The sequence below is a fragment of the Mandrillus leucophaeus genome, unplaced genomic scaffold, assembly GCF_000951045.1.
Source record: "Mandrillus leucophaeus isolate KB7577 unplaced genomic scaffold, Mleu.le_1.0 Scaffold552, whole genome shotgun sequence".
Lineage (NCBI taxonomy): Eukaryota > Metazoa > Chordata > Mammalia > Primates > Cercopithecidae > Mandrillus > Mandrillus leucophaeus.
Genome location: NW_012105942.1, coordinates 258,080 through 275,993, shown reverse-complemented (window position 1 = coordinate 275,993; position 17,914 = coordinate 258,080). Strand labels below are relative to the sequence as shown.

Sequence of the window (17,914 nt, the reverse complement as noted above, 5' to 3'; positions counted from 1 at the left end):
CGTGAGCCACTGCACCTGACCTTATTGATTGTTTTAAACAAAAGAACGAATCATTTTCGGTTTTTCCAGGAAGTATCTCCCTAACTCAGCCCTATGCAGCTGGGATTTCCAATTTATAAAACCCTTGTGTGCTTCCTAAAATAAAAGCAAGTTTGACCTTGCAAATACCTAGTTAACAAACAATCCCATAAGAAGACAGTTGTCCCTGCACCAAACCACCCCCACCGCCTGTTGCTCCTGCCATTGTGAAAACACTGAGTGCTTAGGGAGCTGGTGGAGACAGGGTGGCAGAACACTAGCAGCTGAGGTGGGGGATGGTCCTGACTGTTAACACTGACCCTCCATCACCTCCATGCATGCTCATTAACCTCCTTCCTCAAAACACTTTCTTTCAACAGAATATTTAAAAATTCAGAATGTAACAATTTATTAGATTATCTAAAATATTATCAACTAAGAATGTGTTACTGGGATCTATTGGATGTTGCACAAGGCAAGTAGGAGGGAGTAGAGAGAAGGAAAATACCAAACACAAACTGAAACCCTTCCCCAAATTTTCCAAAAAATCCTTTCAGATGTCATAGTTTCTGCTTTCCTGAGAAACAATTTCAATCACCATCTCTTTAAGTGAAGTACACGAGAATCCCAGCTAATAAAGTCTCAAAAAATTAAAAAAATAAAGAATCTGAGTTTGGTTTTGGCCCAAATGTTGTAACTGGTACTGTCCTAGTCTTCCCACTGTTAACATGGATAAAGCTGGAAATAAAAAATATGTATGAGGCAACTGCACTCAGGCATTAGGCAACAGACATTGCAGGACCCTGATCCTTGATAACAGGGAAAGACATAAGATGTGCCTCAGTTTTGTGCATGGGTTACTTTCTAGCTCACTGTACAGAATGGTGGGAGGCCAGCAGAATGCGGAGGTCTCACGGAACTACACAGGAGGAGATCAGAGTTGAGGAATGACGAAGCGGCTGGCCTTTGTCGGACAGGCACTGGAGGAAAGTGGGCTAGAGCCGAAGTCTACACACGGATGCCCTGGGGATCCTTGGCTGAGAGCTGAGACTTCACACAGTGTTGCTAATAAGAATTCAGGCCAGGTGTGGTGGCTCACGCCTGTAATCCCAACACTTTGGGAGGCTGAGGCAGGCAGATCACTTGAGGTCAGGAGTTCGAGACCAGCCTGGCCAACATGGTGCAACGCTGCCTCCACTAAACATACAAAAATTAGCTGGGTGTGGTGGTGCACACCTGTAATCCCAGCTAGTTAGGAGGCTGAGGCAGGAGAATGGCTTGAACCTGGAAGGCGCAGGCACAGTGAGCCAAGATCATGCCACTGGACTCCAGCCTGGGCGATGGAGTGAGATTCTGTCTCAAAAAAAAAAAAAAAAAGAAATGAAAAAAGAAAAGAAAAAAGAATTCTGTTCCAGTGTGTAGAGACCCTGCAGAACCCCTCGGACATTCATCTGAGACTCCAGAAAACAATGACTCACGAGTGAGAACCATGCCTAAGTTTGAGCCAGGACCTTAGCTAGGACTAAGGACAAACAACAAAACAAAATTGCCCAAAGAACTGATAAAATCAAGTCTGACAGGACCAGAAGATTGACCAGTAATTTATCTGCCTATCAGAATAAAATTTAACACCCTTTAAAGGAACATAATTTAATCCAGACTCCCCACTAGTAGACCATTAGAGGTTACAGTGAGCACTGCCATTCCCATTTCCACCTCTTGGTTCCTGGACCCATGAATTCTGGCTGTGGAAGAAACTGCACGGTGTCCTGGATGCCAATTCAGAGCTTATACAGCCTGGGGGAACCTTGTCCCAGCCCCACAAGGTATTGCCACCTAGCTGGTGCTGTAACTGAGTCTTCAACAGGCCCCTCCACCAGTCTGGCAAGCCAGCTGCTTCAGGACAGGATGGTGGGGAACGTGGTAAGACCAGTGAATTCCATGTATCATCACCATAGGGAATCTCAGCAGAGAAATGAAATACATGCAGCAGAGAAATGAAATACATGCACACACGCGCACACACACACACACACACGCACACACGAACCAAACTGAAACTCAAACCTGAAAAGAACATTTATCTGAAATGAAAACATCACCATGTGCATAGGCTTAAGAGCATACTGGAAAATGAAAAGAAAGGAGCTGTGAATCTGAAGATAGATTAATAGGAATTATCCAATCTGAGTAACAGAAAGAAAAAGGATTAAGACTATTAATTTGTAGGACATAATCTGGGGTTGTGAAAAGGGGGGCTTTATTTTTTTGTTCCAATGTTTATTTTAGGTTCAGCAGGGGATACATCGTGCAGGTTTGTTATATAAGTAAACTGCATGTCGTGGGGGTTTGGCGTACAGGTTATTTCATCACCCAGGTAGTGAGCATAATACCTGATAGGTAGTTTTTTGATCCTCATCTTCCACCCACCCTCTAATCTCAAGTAGACTCCGAGGTCTATCGTTCCCTTCTTTGTGTCCATGTGGACTCAGTGGTTAGCTCCCACTTACAAGAAAGAACATGCAGTATCTGGTTTTCTATTCCTGCATTAATTTGCTTAGAACAATGGCCTCCAGTTGCATCTCTGTTGCTGCAAAGGACATGATTTCATTCTTTTTTATGGCTGTGTAGTATTCTGTGGTGTACGTGTACACTTTCTTTATCCAGTCCGCTATTGATGGGCATCTAGGTGGATTCTGTGTTATTACTATTGTGAATGGTGCTTCAGTGAACATATATGTGCATGTGTCTTTCTTTATATTCCTTTGGGTATATACCCAGTAATGGGATTCCTGGGTCAAATGGTAGCTCTGTTTTAAGGTCTTTGAGAAATCTCCAAACTGCTTTCCACAGTGGCTGAACTAATAATTTACATTCCCATTAGCAGTGCGTAAGTGTTGGAGAGGGAGGCTTTTCTGTGGCTGACCATTCACAGCTGAGAGCTTGGCTACACAGACGTTTGTGCTCATAAGTAAATACATTGAGATATAATGGGAACCAGGTATCTCACTGTTGAAGACAGTTAGAAGCTTGGAAAGGGGAAGGTTAGGAAAAGCCCTGTGGTATTGGTTTGGATGTGAAAGTATCAATGTGAACTCATGGTTTTAGTCTTTATGTATGGCTATTTAATATTTACATATAGATACATAGTTATCGATATTTCTGGATCAATGGGTGCCTGTGTTTATGTAAATTAAAACATTTCCTAGATTTCTTCTAAGAGAAAGTGTAGAGCAATAATATGTCTGTAGCAAGCAGTACACCAGGGCTGAAATCTTTTTTTTTTGGTTAGGTATTTTTTTGAGAGAGAGTCTCACTCTGTTTCCAGGCTGGAGTGTGATGATCATGGCTCACTGCATCCTCAGCCTCCCAGGGCTCAGGCGATCCTCCTACCTCAGCCTCCTGAGTATCTGGGACTATAGGCGTGTGCCACCATGCGTGGTAAATTTTTGTATTTTTTGTAGAGATGAATTTCGCCCTGTTGCTCATGCAGGTCTCAAACTCCTGGGCTCAAATGATCTTCCTGCCTTGGCCTCCCAAAGTGCTAGGATTACAAGCATGAGCCACAGTGCCTGGCCTAAAATCTTAGTTTTTAAAGATAATTCTTCATGAAAAGGAATCAGGGTTCTTGGAGAAATAGCTCACTACAGGGTTGGGGGCAAAACAAAAATGAAAACAACAACATTACACAGTTTGAAATACTGTGTAATGCCAGAAATGAAGGAAGTGCTTGCACACTAATAAGGATATGCCAGGAGGGGATGGGAGTCCGTTTGAAGCGGCTCCTACTGGCCAAGCCTGGGCAATTCAAGCAATTCTATAAGCAATGAAAGGATCAGATTTGTAACCGTTTGGGTAAAATGGGAATTTATTAACCTGTAGTGATAGAAATAAATAAGTAAATATATGTGAAGAAAAGAAACTATCTTAAAACAGAAAGCCAACTAATCCATGTGGAAAGAATGGAATTAGAAAAATCACCATTTGGCAACTATTATAGTAGTACTTGATTCAGGCAAGAATCATTAATGGATGTGGAATCTGATGGATCAGAGTTATACAAGGAACAAGATATCTACATAAACTCAAGGTATTTCCTTATACAATATATATTCATTTTACAGTGGAAAAACCTGGTGAATTCCATTTTTTATCAAGTAATAAAAGTTATTATCTCCAATACTGGAACCAGTTACCATTTTGTGCTTCTGGATACAGTGAGAAATGCTAACATTCTTGCCAGAAATGCATATCTGAAATATCATAAAACTGCCAAGGAGAAATGTTCTACAAAGTAACTGGCCTCCACTTTTCAGAAACTGTCAAGGAAACTAACAAGTTGTTTGAAACTGGAGAGCATAGAGACTGTGGTATCTAAATCTCATATGTGATCCTGGATTAGATCCTGGACCTGTTAAGAACATGACCGTAACAACTGGCAAATTTGAATGGAATGTGTAGTAGATTTTCCTGAATTTGAGTGTCCTTGTACTTAGGAAATACACAATGAGGTATTAAGGAATAGCGGGGCATTATGTCTATAGCTCATTTTCAAACGGATCAGAAATTGGGGGAAGTTGCACAGGGGGTACTTGTAAGTTCTATTTACTATTTCTGCAACTTCAATATAAACTTGAAATTATCTCAAAACAAAAAGTTAGAAAAGAAATTCTTAGGCTATGAGCCCAGAACAGTGGAGTATTCACCTTCTTCATCCTTCACTTCACATCTTCCTGCTGAGAAAACAGTTTTCTAAGGGTATTAATCTAGATTAGTGGCCCACTGTGGGTTGCCTGGTAACAAAGACACTGTGCCTTACGCATTCCAGCTTTCTGACAACTTAACTTTCAGACCTAATCTCTGGGCAATTTATAGTCTACCAAAGCATTCAAGGAACAACGAGGCCCAGTGGGTAGTATGTGATTGTTCTTTATAGTTTTAGGAAAAGCAATGACTAAATTTAATTCATACGAGTGTGGGTGGCTAACGATCTGATAATGCCACTCTGTTAAAAACAAGAGGGGGAGTGGTGGGGGAATCCTCTGAGGGGGAAGAATTCAGGCAGTGGTAGGAAGGGGTAGTTTGAGGAAAGGGGCTTCCATAAAGTAAACTGGTTTTGCTTTGACCTTGTAGTCCAATCTGCACATACATTGTTTCTTTTTCTTTCTTTTCAAGACAGGGTCTCACTAAGTTGCCCAGGCTGGAGTATAGTAGCACAGTCTCAGCTCACTGCAGTCTCGATCTCCCCGGGCTCAGGCTATCTTCCCACCTCAGCCTCCTGAGTAGCTGAGACTATACACGTGTGTCACCATCCCCAGCTAATTTTTGTGTGTTTTGTAGAGACAGGGTTTTGCTGTGTTGCCCAGGCTGGTCTCAAACTCCTGGGCACAAATGATCCTCCTGCCCTGGCCTCCCAAAATGCTGGGATTATAAGCATGAGCCACAGTGCTCGGCCATATATTGTTTTTCACTGTTTACCTCTGTCTACTCTTACAGTGTTTCTAAAGCACTCTCCTTTCCCTAGATTTGGGATACTATGGTTAGGTATTTTTCAGGGGTTGCTTCCTAAAATCAGTTTTGTTCTTTGCTGCTTGTTGAACAAGACGTAACAATGTAGTTTACCTAAAGAAATGTAAGCTCTTAGAATCTTAGCTGGGTAACCCAAATAGCCTACATATGCATATACCCTTTGAATCCTCAATTTAGTTGAGTCTGCATCCAAAGTTTTAATTCTGTAGGTTTAGAAATTTGCCATGCCCATTATTTATCATTTCACATTCATTTCACGCTTTCATTCTTTTCTCCTCCCTCATCCTAAGGCTTTAATTCTCCACTAAAACTTCTAAAATACCGAGTACTTAGTTTAAGCCAGCATTCAAAGCTTAATTCTAAAGGTTTTATGTCTTTACATTCTATATATTAGCTTTTCTTGTGATCTGATGTATGTACTGCTTTCTTCTTTTGTCAGATATTCAGAGAATTCCAGCTTCTTACAAGAACAGATATTTATAAGAAAACAAGGCACATTTTGGAATCCTATTCAGAAAATATACTGACTTCTTTTTCAGTGGTGGACAATCCAATCAATATTCTATTGCAAGAAAAAATGAAACATTACACAGATGAAGACATGTTGAAATGTTAGTAAACCTTGTGGAGCGGCGTGATTTTGTCGCTATCTGTCGGGATATCTAGAGAAGTTATGCTTTGGTAGTCAGTAAAATTCAGTAATTTACATTTATTGAGTTTAAAAATATATTTAAAAATTATTAAAAATTTATATTACTAAAATATATTCAATAACAATTTTCAATATTTAAGTAATAAGTGAAACAACTGGTGGGGAGAAAAAGAAATTTTCAAATTAGGCAGGAGGAGAGCTACAGATTTTAAAAGTATGCTGGATATTGTAAAATTATATTTAGGGAACTAGTAACCTGTTAATTTTACAATACAAATCACAAGGGGCAGTATAAAATCTTCCTGGCTGATGGACAGATAGTACGGAATTCTTGTCTACTCCTGGCAGTGCTCTGGAGGGCAGACATGAGATTCTGAATGTTTTACTAGAAGAGGGTGTGGTTTAAAAAAGTGTGAAACACTGATCTAGGAAGGTTAGTTTGTTTTCTGTCCAAGGTAACAAAAAATCCAGATGTTTCAATACTAGCTTAGCTTACAACTGCTAAAAGCTTATTTTTACTTCAAATGTTAACGTATTTGCTTTGACAGACATGAAGCTGACAGCCACATGTTTACTCCTCCCAGATGTTTTTGGGGATGATCCCAGTCTTTTTGTCATCATGAATGAACAGGTGTGTAGTATGTGAATAGCCACTGGTTTGACATTTTACATCTTCATGCGATTATTTATATATTTAATTTATTTATATTTTTGAGATAGAGTCTCACTCTGTTGCCCAGACTGGAGTGCAATGGCGTGATCTTGGCTCACTGCAACCTCCGCCTCCCGGTTCAAGCGATTCTTGTGCCTCAGCCTCCTTAGTAGCTGGGATTATAGACATGCACCACCACGCCCAGCTAATTTTTGTATTTTTAGTAGAGACGGGGTTTCATGGTGTTGGTCAGGCTGGTCTGGAACTCCTGACCTCAGGTGATTCACCTGCCTTGGCCTCCCAAAGTGCTGGGATTACAGGCGTGAGCTACCGAGCCCAACCGCGATAACTTATTTAAAAGCAAAGTTGGTGGCCTATTTTGAAGTATGTTTGTCGTATTTACAAATATGGTACATTGCAACAAGCCTATTTATTGTAACACCATGATTAAGTTCAGGTCTGTTTTATTATTTAGCTATTTTACGTATCACAGTAATGACTCCATTCTTTTTTTCAGGTGCAAGTATCCACACCTGTGTTGGAAGTTAAAAACCCTTTCAACATGGAGGTCTGTGAATTTTCTTTATATTTAGAAAGGGAGAGGCTCACAAAGGTGGACGACTGTGTTACAGCCTTGGCTGCGCTAGTAGCTGCCTTTCACGTATTTGGGATTGAGTGTCCAAGAAGACTGTCCCAAACCTTCAACTTCCTAGAAACGTTGATTTTTGATATGCACAGTCCCTATTTTCCTTCTTTGAAAGAAAAGGAAAAGGAAGTAGGATTTCAACTCCCAGTCACTTAATAGCATGCCAAACATTGTACTGGAATTTACCTCTGGGAAAGCTGAAGCTTCATAAAAAATTGTTTTGATTTAGGGTTGTGGTAGAGGTAGGTATGAGAAAAATAATCTTGTATCATAGATGCTAATGAATTTCAATGCTTTCTATCTTTACACTTAGATATTAAGTTCTTTGTGAAATTCTGTAATAAAATTCTACTTCATTAAAGAGCTGTCGATTTATTTTGAGTTTTTAGAAATTCCACGGTTGAAGTTATATTTCCAGAGGTGCCTCGGTTTTTTTGAAATACACTGTACTCAAATCTTTCAGCTTAAGAGAATGGCCTTGGACTGAACTCAGTGTGCACACTTTATGCCCAGGAGCTGCACATTTGCGGCTGGCCTGTGGGCTGTCTCTTTGGTCTGAACATCACTTGGGAACATTTTGAACTTGCACATTTCAAGAAGGGACACATTAACTCTTCTCTCCCTCAGGGGATCTGCCTTGCCCCAGGAGATCTGGTTGTCTTTAATCGCTTGTTGGGAATAAGGGCTGCGGCATTTTTGAGGTCTCCTCATTGCTGGCTGATCTTGCTGGTACAGGTCCTCATGTCTGTGACCTGTGTTCATCTGCTACTGCTTCTCGCCTTGGAGACACAGTGACTCATCCTGCATGCCCAACTGGCTACTGCCCAGAGTTCAGTTCTATCTGTTCTGCTCTTAACAATGGCTGCATAAGTACCTTTTGGGTCTAACAAGACTCAGTGCACTCTCCCTCTTTCCAACTATTTCACAAGGTAAAAACTCTAGTTTAAGGTGCCCCTTGATGTTATTATCAAAATATCAACATTACTTATTAGCTCTGAAAGATAGACCAGGTCCTTTTGGGAACAGAAAAGGGATTTAAGTGTGTTAAAATACCTACACAGCATAATGGGATGAGCATTTCCTGGGTTACATCATCAAATTAATTTTTTTTAAGTTGAAGAAAGGTTCATGTGGGCTGGGCATGGCGGCTCATGCCTGTAATCCTGGCACTTTGGGAGGCCAAGATGGGCAGATCACCTGAGGCCAGGAGTTTGAGACCAGCCTGGCTAATACTGTGAAACCCTGTCTCTACTGAAAAAACAAAAATTAGCCAAGTGTGGTAGCACATGCTGTAGTCCCAGCTACTTGGGAGGCTGAGACAGGAGAATTGCTTGAACCTGGGAGGTGGAGGTTGCAGTGAGCTGAGATCATGCCACTGCACTCCAACAGGGTGAGACAACAGGGTGAGATTGTGTCTCAAAAAACAAACAAGAAAAAGAAAGGTTCATGTGAACTATTGAAGAAATAGTTTTACACTACCCATCTCTGGAAATACTGCAAAGTATTTATTCTATCACTGAAATGTCAACAGCCTGCTAGATACCTTTCTCTCTAATAAGGACTGTTCATTAACATGCTGAAGCCAGTGAGATAAAAGAAGTCAAAGAACAGTTGCCCATTTCTATAATTATTAATTAACTACTTACATCAGGCAGAGTAAGTAACAATTTGGCACAAGTCATTTTGCCTAACCTAGTTCCTATCCTCCAGTACTCACTTCTTCCCTTTCACTAGAATGTACCTTTAGTTCCTTGCAAACTTTCCTTTATTTCCCCAAATCACTCCTTCTCCCTTTTAGTCCTTTATTCCCAAATAAATTTACCAAGTTCTTACAGATTCTTTTCCTTATAAGGTACACACCCCTATGGCTAAAGTTGAATGACAGCCTCTCTCAGGCTGGGACAGGATGACAAGGTAGCTACAGGGAAACTGCAGTGAAGTTTGGCTCCAAGCATGACATAAACATGGGCTAACTTTGAAGGTAGATTCAAGCCGATTTTATTGTCTATCTCAATGGTGTATCTATCCCCAGTGCCCAGCACGGTCCTGACACTTGCTAAATTCAACATTGCTTGACCAACATACCCTATTTTATTTAGGGGCTGAGTCTACTGAATCTAGAAGTTGCAGAATGGCAACCTGAGGACAAATATCAACCTGCAGAAAGGTTTTATTCGGCTTGCACAGTGTTTTCAATTAAAAAAAAAAATGCCTTTAGATGGGAAAGTCCTATTCAAGGTGTATATTTCTATTCCTCCCTTTTCTCTCTCTCTCTTTTTTTTTTTTTTTTTTGAGATGGGATCTTGCTATGTTGCCTGGGTTCGTCTCGAAATCCTTGGGCTCAAGAGATCCTCCTGCCTCAGCCTCCTGAGTAGCTGGGATTACAGGGTTGAGCCACTGAGCTTGGCTTCCACCATCTGTCTTACCTCAAGCCTGCATCTCTCATTTCAGAGATCTCCCTACAATCATGGTGCCCTATATTCTCTGTTAAAACTTAGACTATATCCCAGGGATGGAGTGGTGAGAGTTTTCACCTTCTTGAGGTACAGTGAATTCTGCACCACCCTATGGATGCTTAATGCCTTGCCTCTAACATGTAACAACACGCTGCATAGAATGAGTGGATGTCTTCAATAAGATTTTAAAAATCAGCTGGGAGTGGTGGCTCATGCCTGTAATCCCAGAACTTTGGGAGGCTGAGGCAAGCAGATGACCTGAGGTCAGGCGTTCAAGACCAGCCTGGTCAACATGGTAAAACACCATCTCTACTAAAAATACCAAAATTAGCCAGCCGTGGTGGTGGGCACCTGTAATGCCAGCTACTCAGGAGGCTGAGGCAGGAGAATCACTTGAACCCGGGAGGCAGAGGTTGCAGTGAGCCGAGATCACGCCACTGCACTCCAGCCTGGGGGACAGAATGAGACTCTGTCTCCAGAAAAAAAAGAAGATGTTTAAAATCTCATGATTTAAATTATGCTTTAGTTCTATGCTTTACACCTGAAAAGAAAAATTCCCAATGGGGATGAACTGTACTTGACCTAACAATATAATCTTTCAGTATTTTTGTCATCATCTTGGGACACAGTTTGACAATTCTGAATCCTACAGATTCATTACACAACTAGTAATGTCCGAATACTTGATGCTCTTCCTGCTCTTGTGCTGCCTCTCCTATTTGAGAAGCTTTCTTAAAAATCATACATATGTAAAAAGCATCTGCAATTAAGATTTTATTTCATTCATATCAGATATAACAAGTACAACTTGAATGTACAAATTCTGAACAAAACATAAAAAAGAAAAAAACAACAACAAAAAACTTATTTAAGCAGATTCATGCAAATAAATGACTGGGACACTGTAGATGTCACTGACCCTGTTTTACCTTGAATTGACAAATGCAAAGGACTGCTAATGGACTTCCAACAGGGACATCAAAGGAAGTCCTACATCATAAAAAACGAAAGCAACTAAAGAAGAGGTGGAACTTCTCCCAGAATTCAGACAGCATGCTACAAACTTACTTTCTATTTTTAAAATAGTCCTTGAATAAATATCCAATCCTGGAATCAGAAAGTACATCAAAAGACGGACAAAATAATTTACCTTTTGCCTTAGAAATGCATTCTTGCAAAAGAAACACTACCAGCTATCAATTTATAATCAAGGGTTTTCATTTAAAGTGCATCTGTATGCTTATATATCGAGGCAAAGTATTCTACAGAAAAAGGAATCCTTCCAAGATGGAGGTTCTTGGCTAATTACTTTGGGAAATCACCTCCCTGATCTGTGAGAATTTCAGATTTTGTGTCAAATGAAGTTGCTCCTTCACACCTTGCCTTTTCAGTAAAACCACGACACTCGACACTCGCTCTTCAGCCAACCCTGAAAAAAACCTTTGGGTTTGGAGGACAATGCATGACCTGAGACAGGGCTCTTTACAGATTAGTGTTTCTGTTGACAGAATGAGCTCTCAGTCTCTGTAAAGCACCACAGTTTCCTCAATGACAATTAGAAGCTCAAGATCATCTCATAAATAGTTCAAGACCCTCACAAACATCCCCCCAACCATAACTGCATCCAACTGCATACTCCTCTGATACCATCTGGCTCTTGTAAACACGGGGGCACCAAGATGCGTGAGACTGATGCCACTCAAATACACTACCTAATTTATTTATGTTTATACATTTTATTTTTCAATTCCATTCTTTTATATACACGTTTTTGGTAATTATAGTAAAGATGCTGGTGAAAAGTAATTTGTTTAACATTTCATAATGCGTGCAAAAGGAAAAACACTGATTCAAAGAAAAGTCACTCTTACAACTATTCAGCCCTGACAATTATGACAAGCAGTTAGGCAATATCATGACTTGCAAAGTTATACTTAGCATAATGTTGCAATTCAAAATATGGCACAAAATTAACAATACAGATAACAGTCCTACCGGCTAAACTTAGCCAGGTTTTGACTAATTTGGTTTAAATTGAAATTTGATTATATAAAAAGGTTTCTGAAAGTATTGAAAAAGAAACAGTGTACATGAAAGAGAATTCAACAATGTTTACAAAATGCCAAAAGTTCTTACTCTGCTCCCCCATTACCATAAATAATTAATGAAGTCCGACTCCCTTTCCCCCCGCCCCCCAGACTCAAAAAGATTTACAAAGATAAATTTAGCTCAGTGAACAGAACCAAAAGATGACTGTTGTTAGACAGTACCTGGTTAAAAGCTCAAGCACTTTCATAAGAATTCATATATATTGTCTCTTGAGGAATATAAATAATCCGATAGTGTTGCTCTTTTGAGTTTTGGAGACTTCTCATTTAGGAGTTATAACCGTCCTTGTGCTTTGAATAAAACATGAGCTTTAAAGCAGAATGCTGATGGTATTCAGAATTCACCATCTTCAAAGTTCATTGTGAGAATTCTTCTCTGCAGCTTTGAACATCAGGATGGAATTGAAAATTTTGAGAGCAGGGCCCAGTTTAATGCTCATAATTTTAACAATGTCTGTTTGAGTCATAAGTAGAAATGCTTCTCCATCAATTTGCTAAAATGGGGGAAAAAACACCAGAATGTGGATTAACAAGACGCAGTGTTGTAGAAAATATTCAAGGTTAAATTATCAGCTGTCTTCTACATAGCAATGCTAAAAAAGCACACATAGAAGTTCATGTGTGCAATGACATTTCTTGATATATGGACCTTTTTTATCCACAACGACACACCCAAAAGTGGACTGGGAACAAAGTAAACTAATTCACCTGAAAAATCAGCCCACAGGAAAATAGAAGGTACTCATACCTTCCTGTGATCGCTCTGAATTAGGTGTAGAGTTAAGAAGAATATGGAAAAATTCAGGGTGGCCAAAGTCTAGTTTTTATCATGGCAGTTTTTAAAATTAGAAGAGGTGACAGGTACATGAATGTTAGTGGACATAAAATAATTCAGAAAAACATATCAGCTAATTCCAACCTTTTTTTTTTTTTTTCCAAAATTAGCCTTCCACCATGAAGAAAATCAGAAAGATAACACTTATTTCTAGTGTGGCCACAGTTAGTCTTTGCACACTGAAGAAAAGCCTTTACTAACAGGGGCAATCCAACAGTGAATGTGAGGCTGGTGTTGAGAGTCACTGACTTTAAGGTGGTTCTTCTAATACTCGGGTAGGGTAACCATGAGAAAGACCCTTCCTCTCTCTGGGCATCTTCTAAGACAAAAGTCTATGCTTCTGAAAAACAGGCTACTATTCTCTAGAAGTTCAAAGGTACAACACATCTTTTAGGTTAAAAGATAAAATGCTATGAAGAAGATGTCTGGCTTACTGGGCAGAGCAAAGAAACAGTCTTTCAGCTCTTAGGTAACTTTGTCACCTTAAAAAAAAAAAAGTTTCCCTTTTAGTTTTCCCACCTTATACAAAAAGTCAAACGCACGTTTGTTCTCTGCCTTAGAACATCAGAAACCTTGACAGCAATGCACTCTGTTACGGGTTGAATGCTGTCCCTGTCACAAATTCATATGTTGATGTCCTGACCCCCAGTACCTCAGAATGTGACTTTTATTTGGAAATAGGGTCAAGGCAGAGGTAACTGGTTAAGCTGAGGCCACCCTGGAGTAGGTTGGGTGCCTAATCCAATTATGACTGGTATCCTCATAAAAAGGAGAGATCTGGAGAAAGAGACACACATAGAGGGAAGGCAGTGTAAAGACCCAAAGAGAGACTACAAGAGACACACATAGAGGGAAGGCAACGTAAAGACCCAAAGAGAGACAACCATCTACAAGTCAAGGAGAGAGGCCCAGGACAGATTCTTTCCTCATAGCCCGCGGGAGGAAGCAACTCTGCCAACCCCCTGACTTCTAGCCTTCTTCAGATTCTCAGCTTCTAGAACTGCGAGACAATGCATTTCTGCTATTTAAGCCACCGGTTTGTGTTTGGCATTGTTATGGTGGCCCTAGCAAACTAAGACAACTCTAAATGCTGCTAACAGTTCTCTAAACAAAGGCTGATATAATTAAATAGCTACTTCTTAAGATTTTCCTCTCTCCTTTAAAAATAAAAGACTTGTAAATATAGACTGCCTAAATGCTTCATCAGCAAGAACTGGAGTCATCTTAGACAACTTCTTCAAGTAACAATTATATGGAAAAAGTGTGCTAATTTCAGTAAAAAGACATCCTGCTGTTGTAAACTAGAAGGAAAAATGTTCCAATGTTAATCTCCAAGTGCAACACCGTTAAGCGGCAGGTATGAGAAATGTTCTCCTGTTTTTTGGAAACATTTGGTCTGTTCTCATTTGCTTGTGCTATGACAGCCCTCTGATAAAGCAAGGTCAGGAAGAAAGGCAGATCTATTAACATTTTGCTCAACCAAAGCAGACCTTAGTACAATGGATAGCCTGTAGAAGTCTTCTAAGTCATTAATGAAAGTGTCCACTGACATTCCCAAGGAGCCCACTACAAAGACTGATTGGTTTATTATAACCTTGGCCCTACTGAAGGCTTGCGGCAGACACCAAGTCTCCTTCTGAAACTATGTAAGAGTATAACACAACAGATGACTGATGAAAAGAAACATTCAGAGAACTTAGTGGCTGGGATTTGAAGTTAAAAGTGGGACAGGAAGGATACATTTTGGTAGGTTGTTATTTATAAGGTTACATACACTAGAAAGAAAAATCTTGAGGCTACTTCTAAATTCTTTATTACATACAGGTTGCCTTGACATGTGGCCATAAGAATAAGCCTTTACTGGAAGGAAGTAAACTTTATTCAAGAAAGTAGATCCTAAGAACAACAGTGACCACTGCAACGTATTACAAGGCTTACTTTTTTTAATTAGCTTCTGCAATGCATATATAATGCTATAATTCCAGACCCTACGTGTCTTGCTAATGGCCCCAAACGAGGGAGAGGGATATGGAATTCAGGAGCTCTTGCCTTCCATTTCACTGCCCTTTTCACTGTGCACTATTTGTTCTTTTCCAATGCCTTAACTCGAAACCACAGTGACATGCTCTGTCTGAATGAGTCTTTCTCAGAGTGTAAAGGCATGAGTGTATTGACTCAATAAAAATATACTGAATGTCTATTATATTCCATACACTCTTCTTGGGCCTAGACATATGGCAGGGAATAAAACAAATAAAACAAAAACAAGCAAGCAAAAAACTTTTTGTGCAGTTTACATTCTAGAAGTGGTAGACAGACCATAAGCCAATAAACATACTAAGTAAGCCAATTAATCAGTAAGTTAGAAAGTGACTCATGTTGGCCAGGAGCAGTGGCTCATGCCTGTAATTCCAGCACTTTGGGAGGCTGAGGTCAGTGGATCACTTGAAGTCAGGAGTTCAAGACTAGCGTGGCCAACATGGTGAAACCACATCTCTACTAAAAATACAAAAATTAGCTGGGTGTGGTGGCGCGCACCTGCAGTTCCAGCTACTTGGGAGGCTGAGGTATGAGAAGCACTTGAACCCGGGAGGCAGAGGTTGTAGTGAGCTGAGATTGTGCCACTACACTCCAGCCTGGGTGACAGAACGAGCCTCTGTTTCCCAAAAAAAAAAAAATGTGATTTGTGCTATGATTAAACAGAGCTGACTAGGAAGATGAATGGGCAGCAGGAGCAGGGATGCATGTGTGGCCCCAAGAAGCCATTTTTAAGTCAGAAAGTCAGGGCAGGACCAATTGGTAAGCTGGCATCTGAGCAGAAGTGAGCCACATGAAGATCTGGAGGAAGAGCGTTCTGTGCGGAAGGAGGAGCGGAAGCAAGCCTGGACAATCAGAGGAACAGCAAGGAGGCCAGCGTGTAGACCCGTGAGGGGCAGCGCAAACAAAGAGCCAGGGGCAAGAGAGGTAACGAGGTATCACACTGCAGGCCCTTATAAGGACTTCTGCTTTTATTCTGATTGAGAGATGAAGCTATTAGAAGGATCTGAACAGAGGAGTGACATGGTTTGACTTAGGTTTCAGCAGGGTCACCTTGGCTGTGCTGGGAATAGACTGTAGAGGAGCAAAAACAGAACCAGGAAAATGAGTTTGGAGGTTACTGCACTCATCCAAGTGGGAGAGGATGGCGGCGCAGACCAAGGTGGTGGTGCAGTAGAGTGATAGGGTTTTATATGTTTCAAAGATACACCGAATAGGATTTTCAACAGATGAGATGTGGCGTGTGTAAGAGAGAAGTCAAGGATAATTTCCAAGAAGGGCCTATCTGAATACTTGTACTTTGCCTTTTAGAGATGATTTATAAGACTTCAGTTAGATTTGTACTATGGTTTACTTGTAGGACTCAAAACCCAAACCCACTGACTTTGTGAGACACTTGAGAACAAGGATTGGGTTTTACTATTTTCGAATCATCCTTCTCACAAGAGCATGACGCGAAGTAACATACACAGGGTCGGAATTTAACAAATGTGCACAAGATGAATGAATGACGGTGTGAATGAGTGAGTAATAGATATTGACAGACAATATTAACTATCTCACTCCTCTAGAGAAGGATCTGGCTTTGAGGGTATTTGGTAACTGAGGAACATCTCCAAAGACAATTTGCCATGAATAAAAAAATTACTCAAAGAAATACCGTATCATTTTGAATTTAGACTTGAATCTTACTTAAACTGAATAATAGAGCAAACCTATATGGATTATCTAGATATCAATAGAATAAAAAACAGAAGTTATAAAAGAGATGCATTATAAATTTATTTTCAAAAATGCTTTCTTATTTTCAAAGGTAATGACTACGTGACACTTTCCAAGACAGACCAACAGCTCCCTATGTGGCTCTATGTCCGCTAGCGATAGAAAATGAATTCAGGCTGAGCATAGTGGCTCATGCCTGTAATCTCCGCACTTTGGGAGGCCGAGGTAGGCAGATCACCCGAGGTCAGGAGTTCCAGACTAGCCTGGTCAACACATGGTGAAACCAAGTCTCTACTAAAAATACAAAAAAATTAGCTGAGTGTGGTGGTGGGCACCTGTAATCCCAGCTACTTGGGTGGCTGAGGCAGGAGAATCGCTTGAACCTGAGAGGCGGAGGTTGCAGTGAGCACTCTAGCCCAGGCTAGAAGAGCAAGACTCCATCTTGATTAAAAAAAAAAAGAGAGAGAAAAAAAACAGAAAATGAATTCAGAATGTCAGTGAAGACACTTAGGACTCAGGGAAAGAAAATCTGAGTAACTGCCAATTAAAGATCGAATAGAGAGAAAATAAAACATTTGCACAATAAGAACATAAATCAGAAAAAGGATTTCAGATCCTTTGGAAATCAGATCCTTGTGCATTTTAACAGGCTTTCCTCTAATGCATAAATTATACCTCACAGTATAACAACACTGATAACTGGTGGCTGGATTGTTAGCTGTGTCTACACTCCTGCCATACAACTGAAAGTGTGCTGTTCTTAACAGTTGAGCTTTACACATAGGGGCAAACAAGGTGTGTATGCGTGTAACTGTAGACAGCAGATGTTGGAGAAAACCTTCTGAGATTACTCAGTCTACTTTGTGCCTTCTGGCAGGAGTAGACAGAGCCAAAATCAGAGGGGTAATTGACTGCTTTACTTGGAGGAGATGACAGGTAAGTGGCTTATTTTTCAAGGTCTCTACTGAATAAGGGTCTCCTGCTGTATGCTTACAGAATTTAAAGTTCGAAACCAGATTCCTTTTTATTCCAGTGCTCACTGCTGTAAGTGATACCATTCTTAATCACCCCTTATACTGAAGTTTTGGAGAGGTAGTTGAAAACAACTAATAAAATAATCTTCCAAAAGTGGACTGTGATAAATGTCTTATTATAAACATTACTGAGGAATGTATATGACTTAAGGGATTTTTTTAGACATAATGCTAATATTACTTATTATAAACCTCAAATGGAGTCAATCATGTTGTTAGAATGAT

The 17,914-nt window shown here is 40.2% G+C and overlaps 2 protein-coding genes across 3 annotated transcripts in view; one reads left to right on the top strand and one right to left on the bottom strand.

Annotated features, from left to right (window-relative positions):
• SAMD3 (sterile alpha motif domain containing 3) overlaps window positions 1-7,858 on the top strand; it is an 89,058-nt gene extending 81,200 nt beyond the window's left edge. Inside the window, exons 10-12 of the mRNA XM_011998012.1 lie at window positions 5,987-6,158; window positions 6,748-6,830; window positions 7,369-7,858. Of these exons, the coding sequence (XP_011853402.1) occupies window positions 5,987-6,158; window positions 6,748-6,830; window positions 7,369-7,653 (540 nt within the window). The 3' untranslated portion in view covers window positions 7,654-7,858. The remainder of the gene's footprint in view (window positions 1-5,986; window positions 6,159-6,747; window positions 6,831-7,368) is intronic.
• A 2,854-nt stretch (window positions 7,859-10,712) lies between these two features.
• L3MBTL3 (l(3)mbt-like 3 (Drosophila)) overlaps window positions 10,713-17,914 on the bottom strand; it is a 127,150-nt gene continuing 119,948 nt past the window's right edge. For both annotated transcript variants that reach the window (XM_011998009.1, XM_011998010.1), the window contains one exon: window positions 10,713-12,555. In XM_011998009.1, coding sequence (XP_011853399.1) covers window positions 12,412-12,555 — 144 coding nt within the window. In that variant the 3' untranslated portion in view covers window positions 10,713-12,411. The remainder of the gene's footprint in view (window positions 12,556-17,914) is intronic.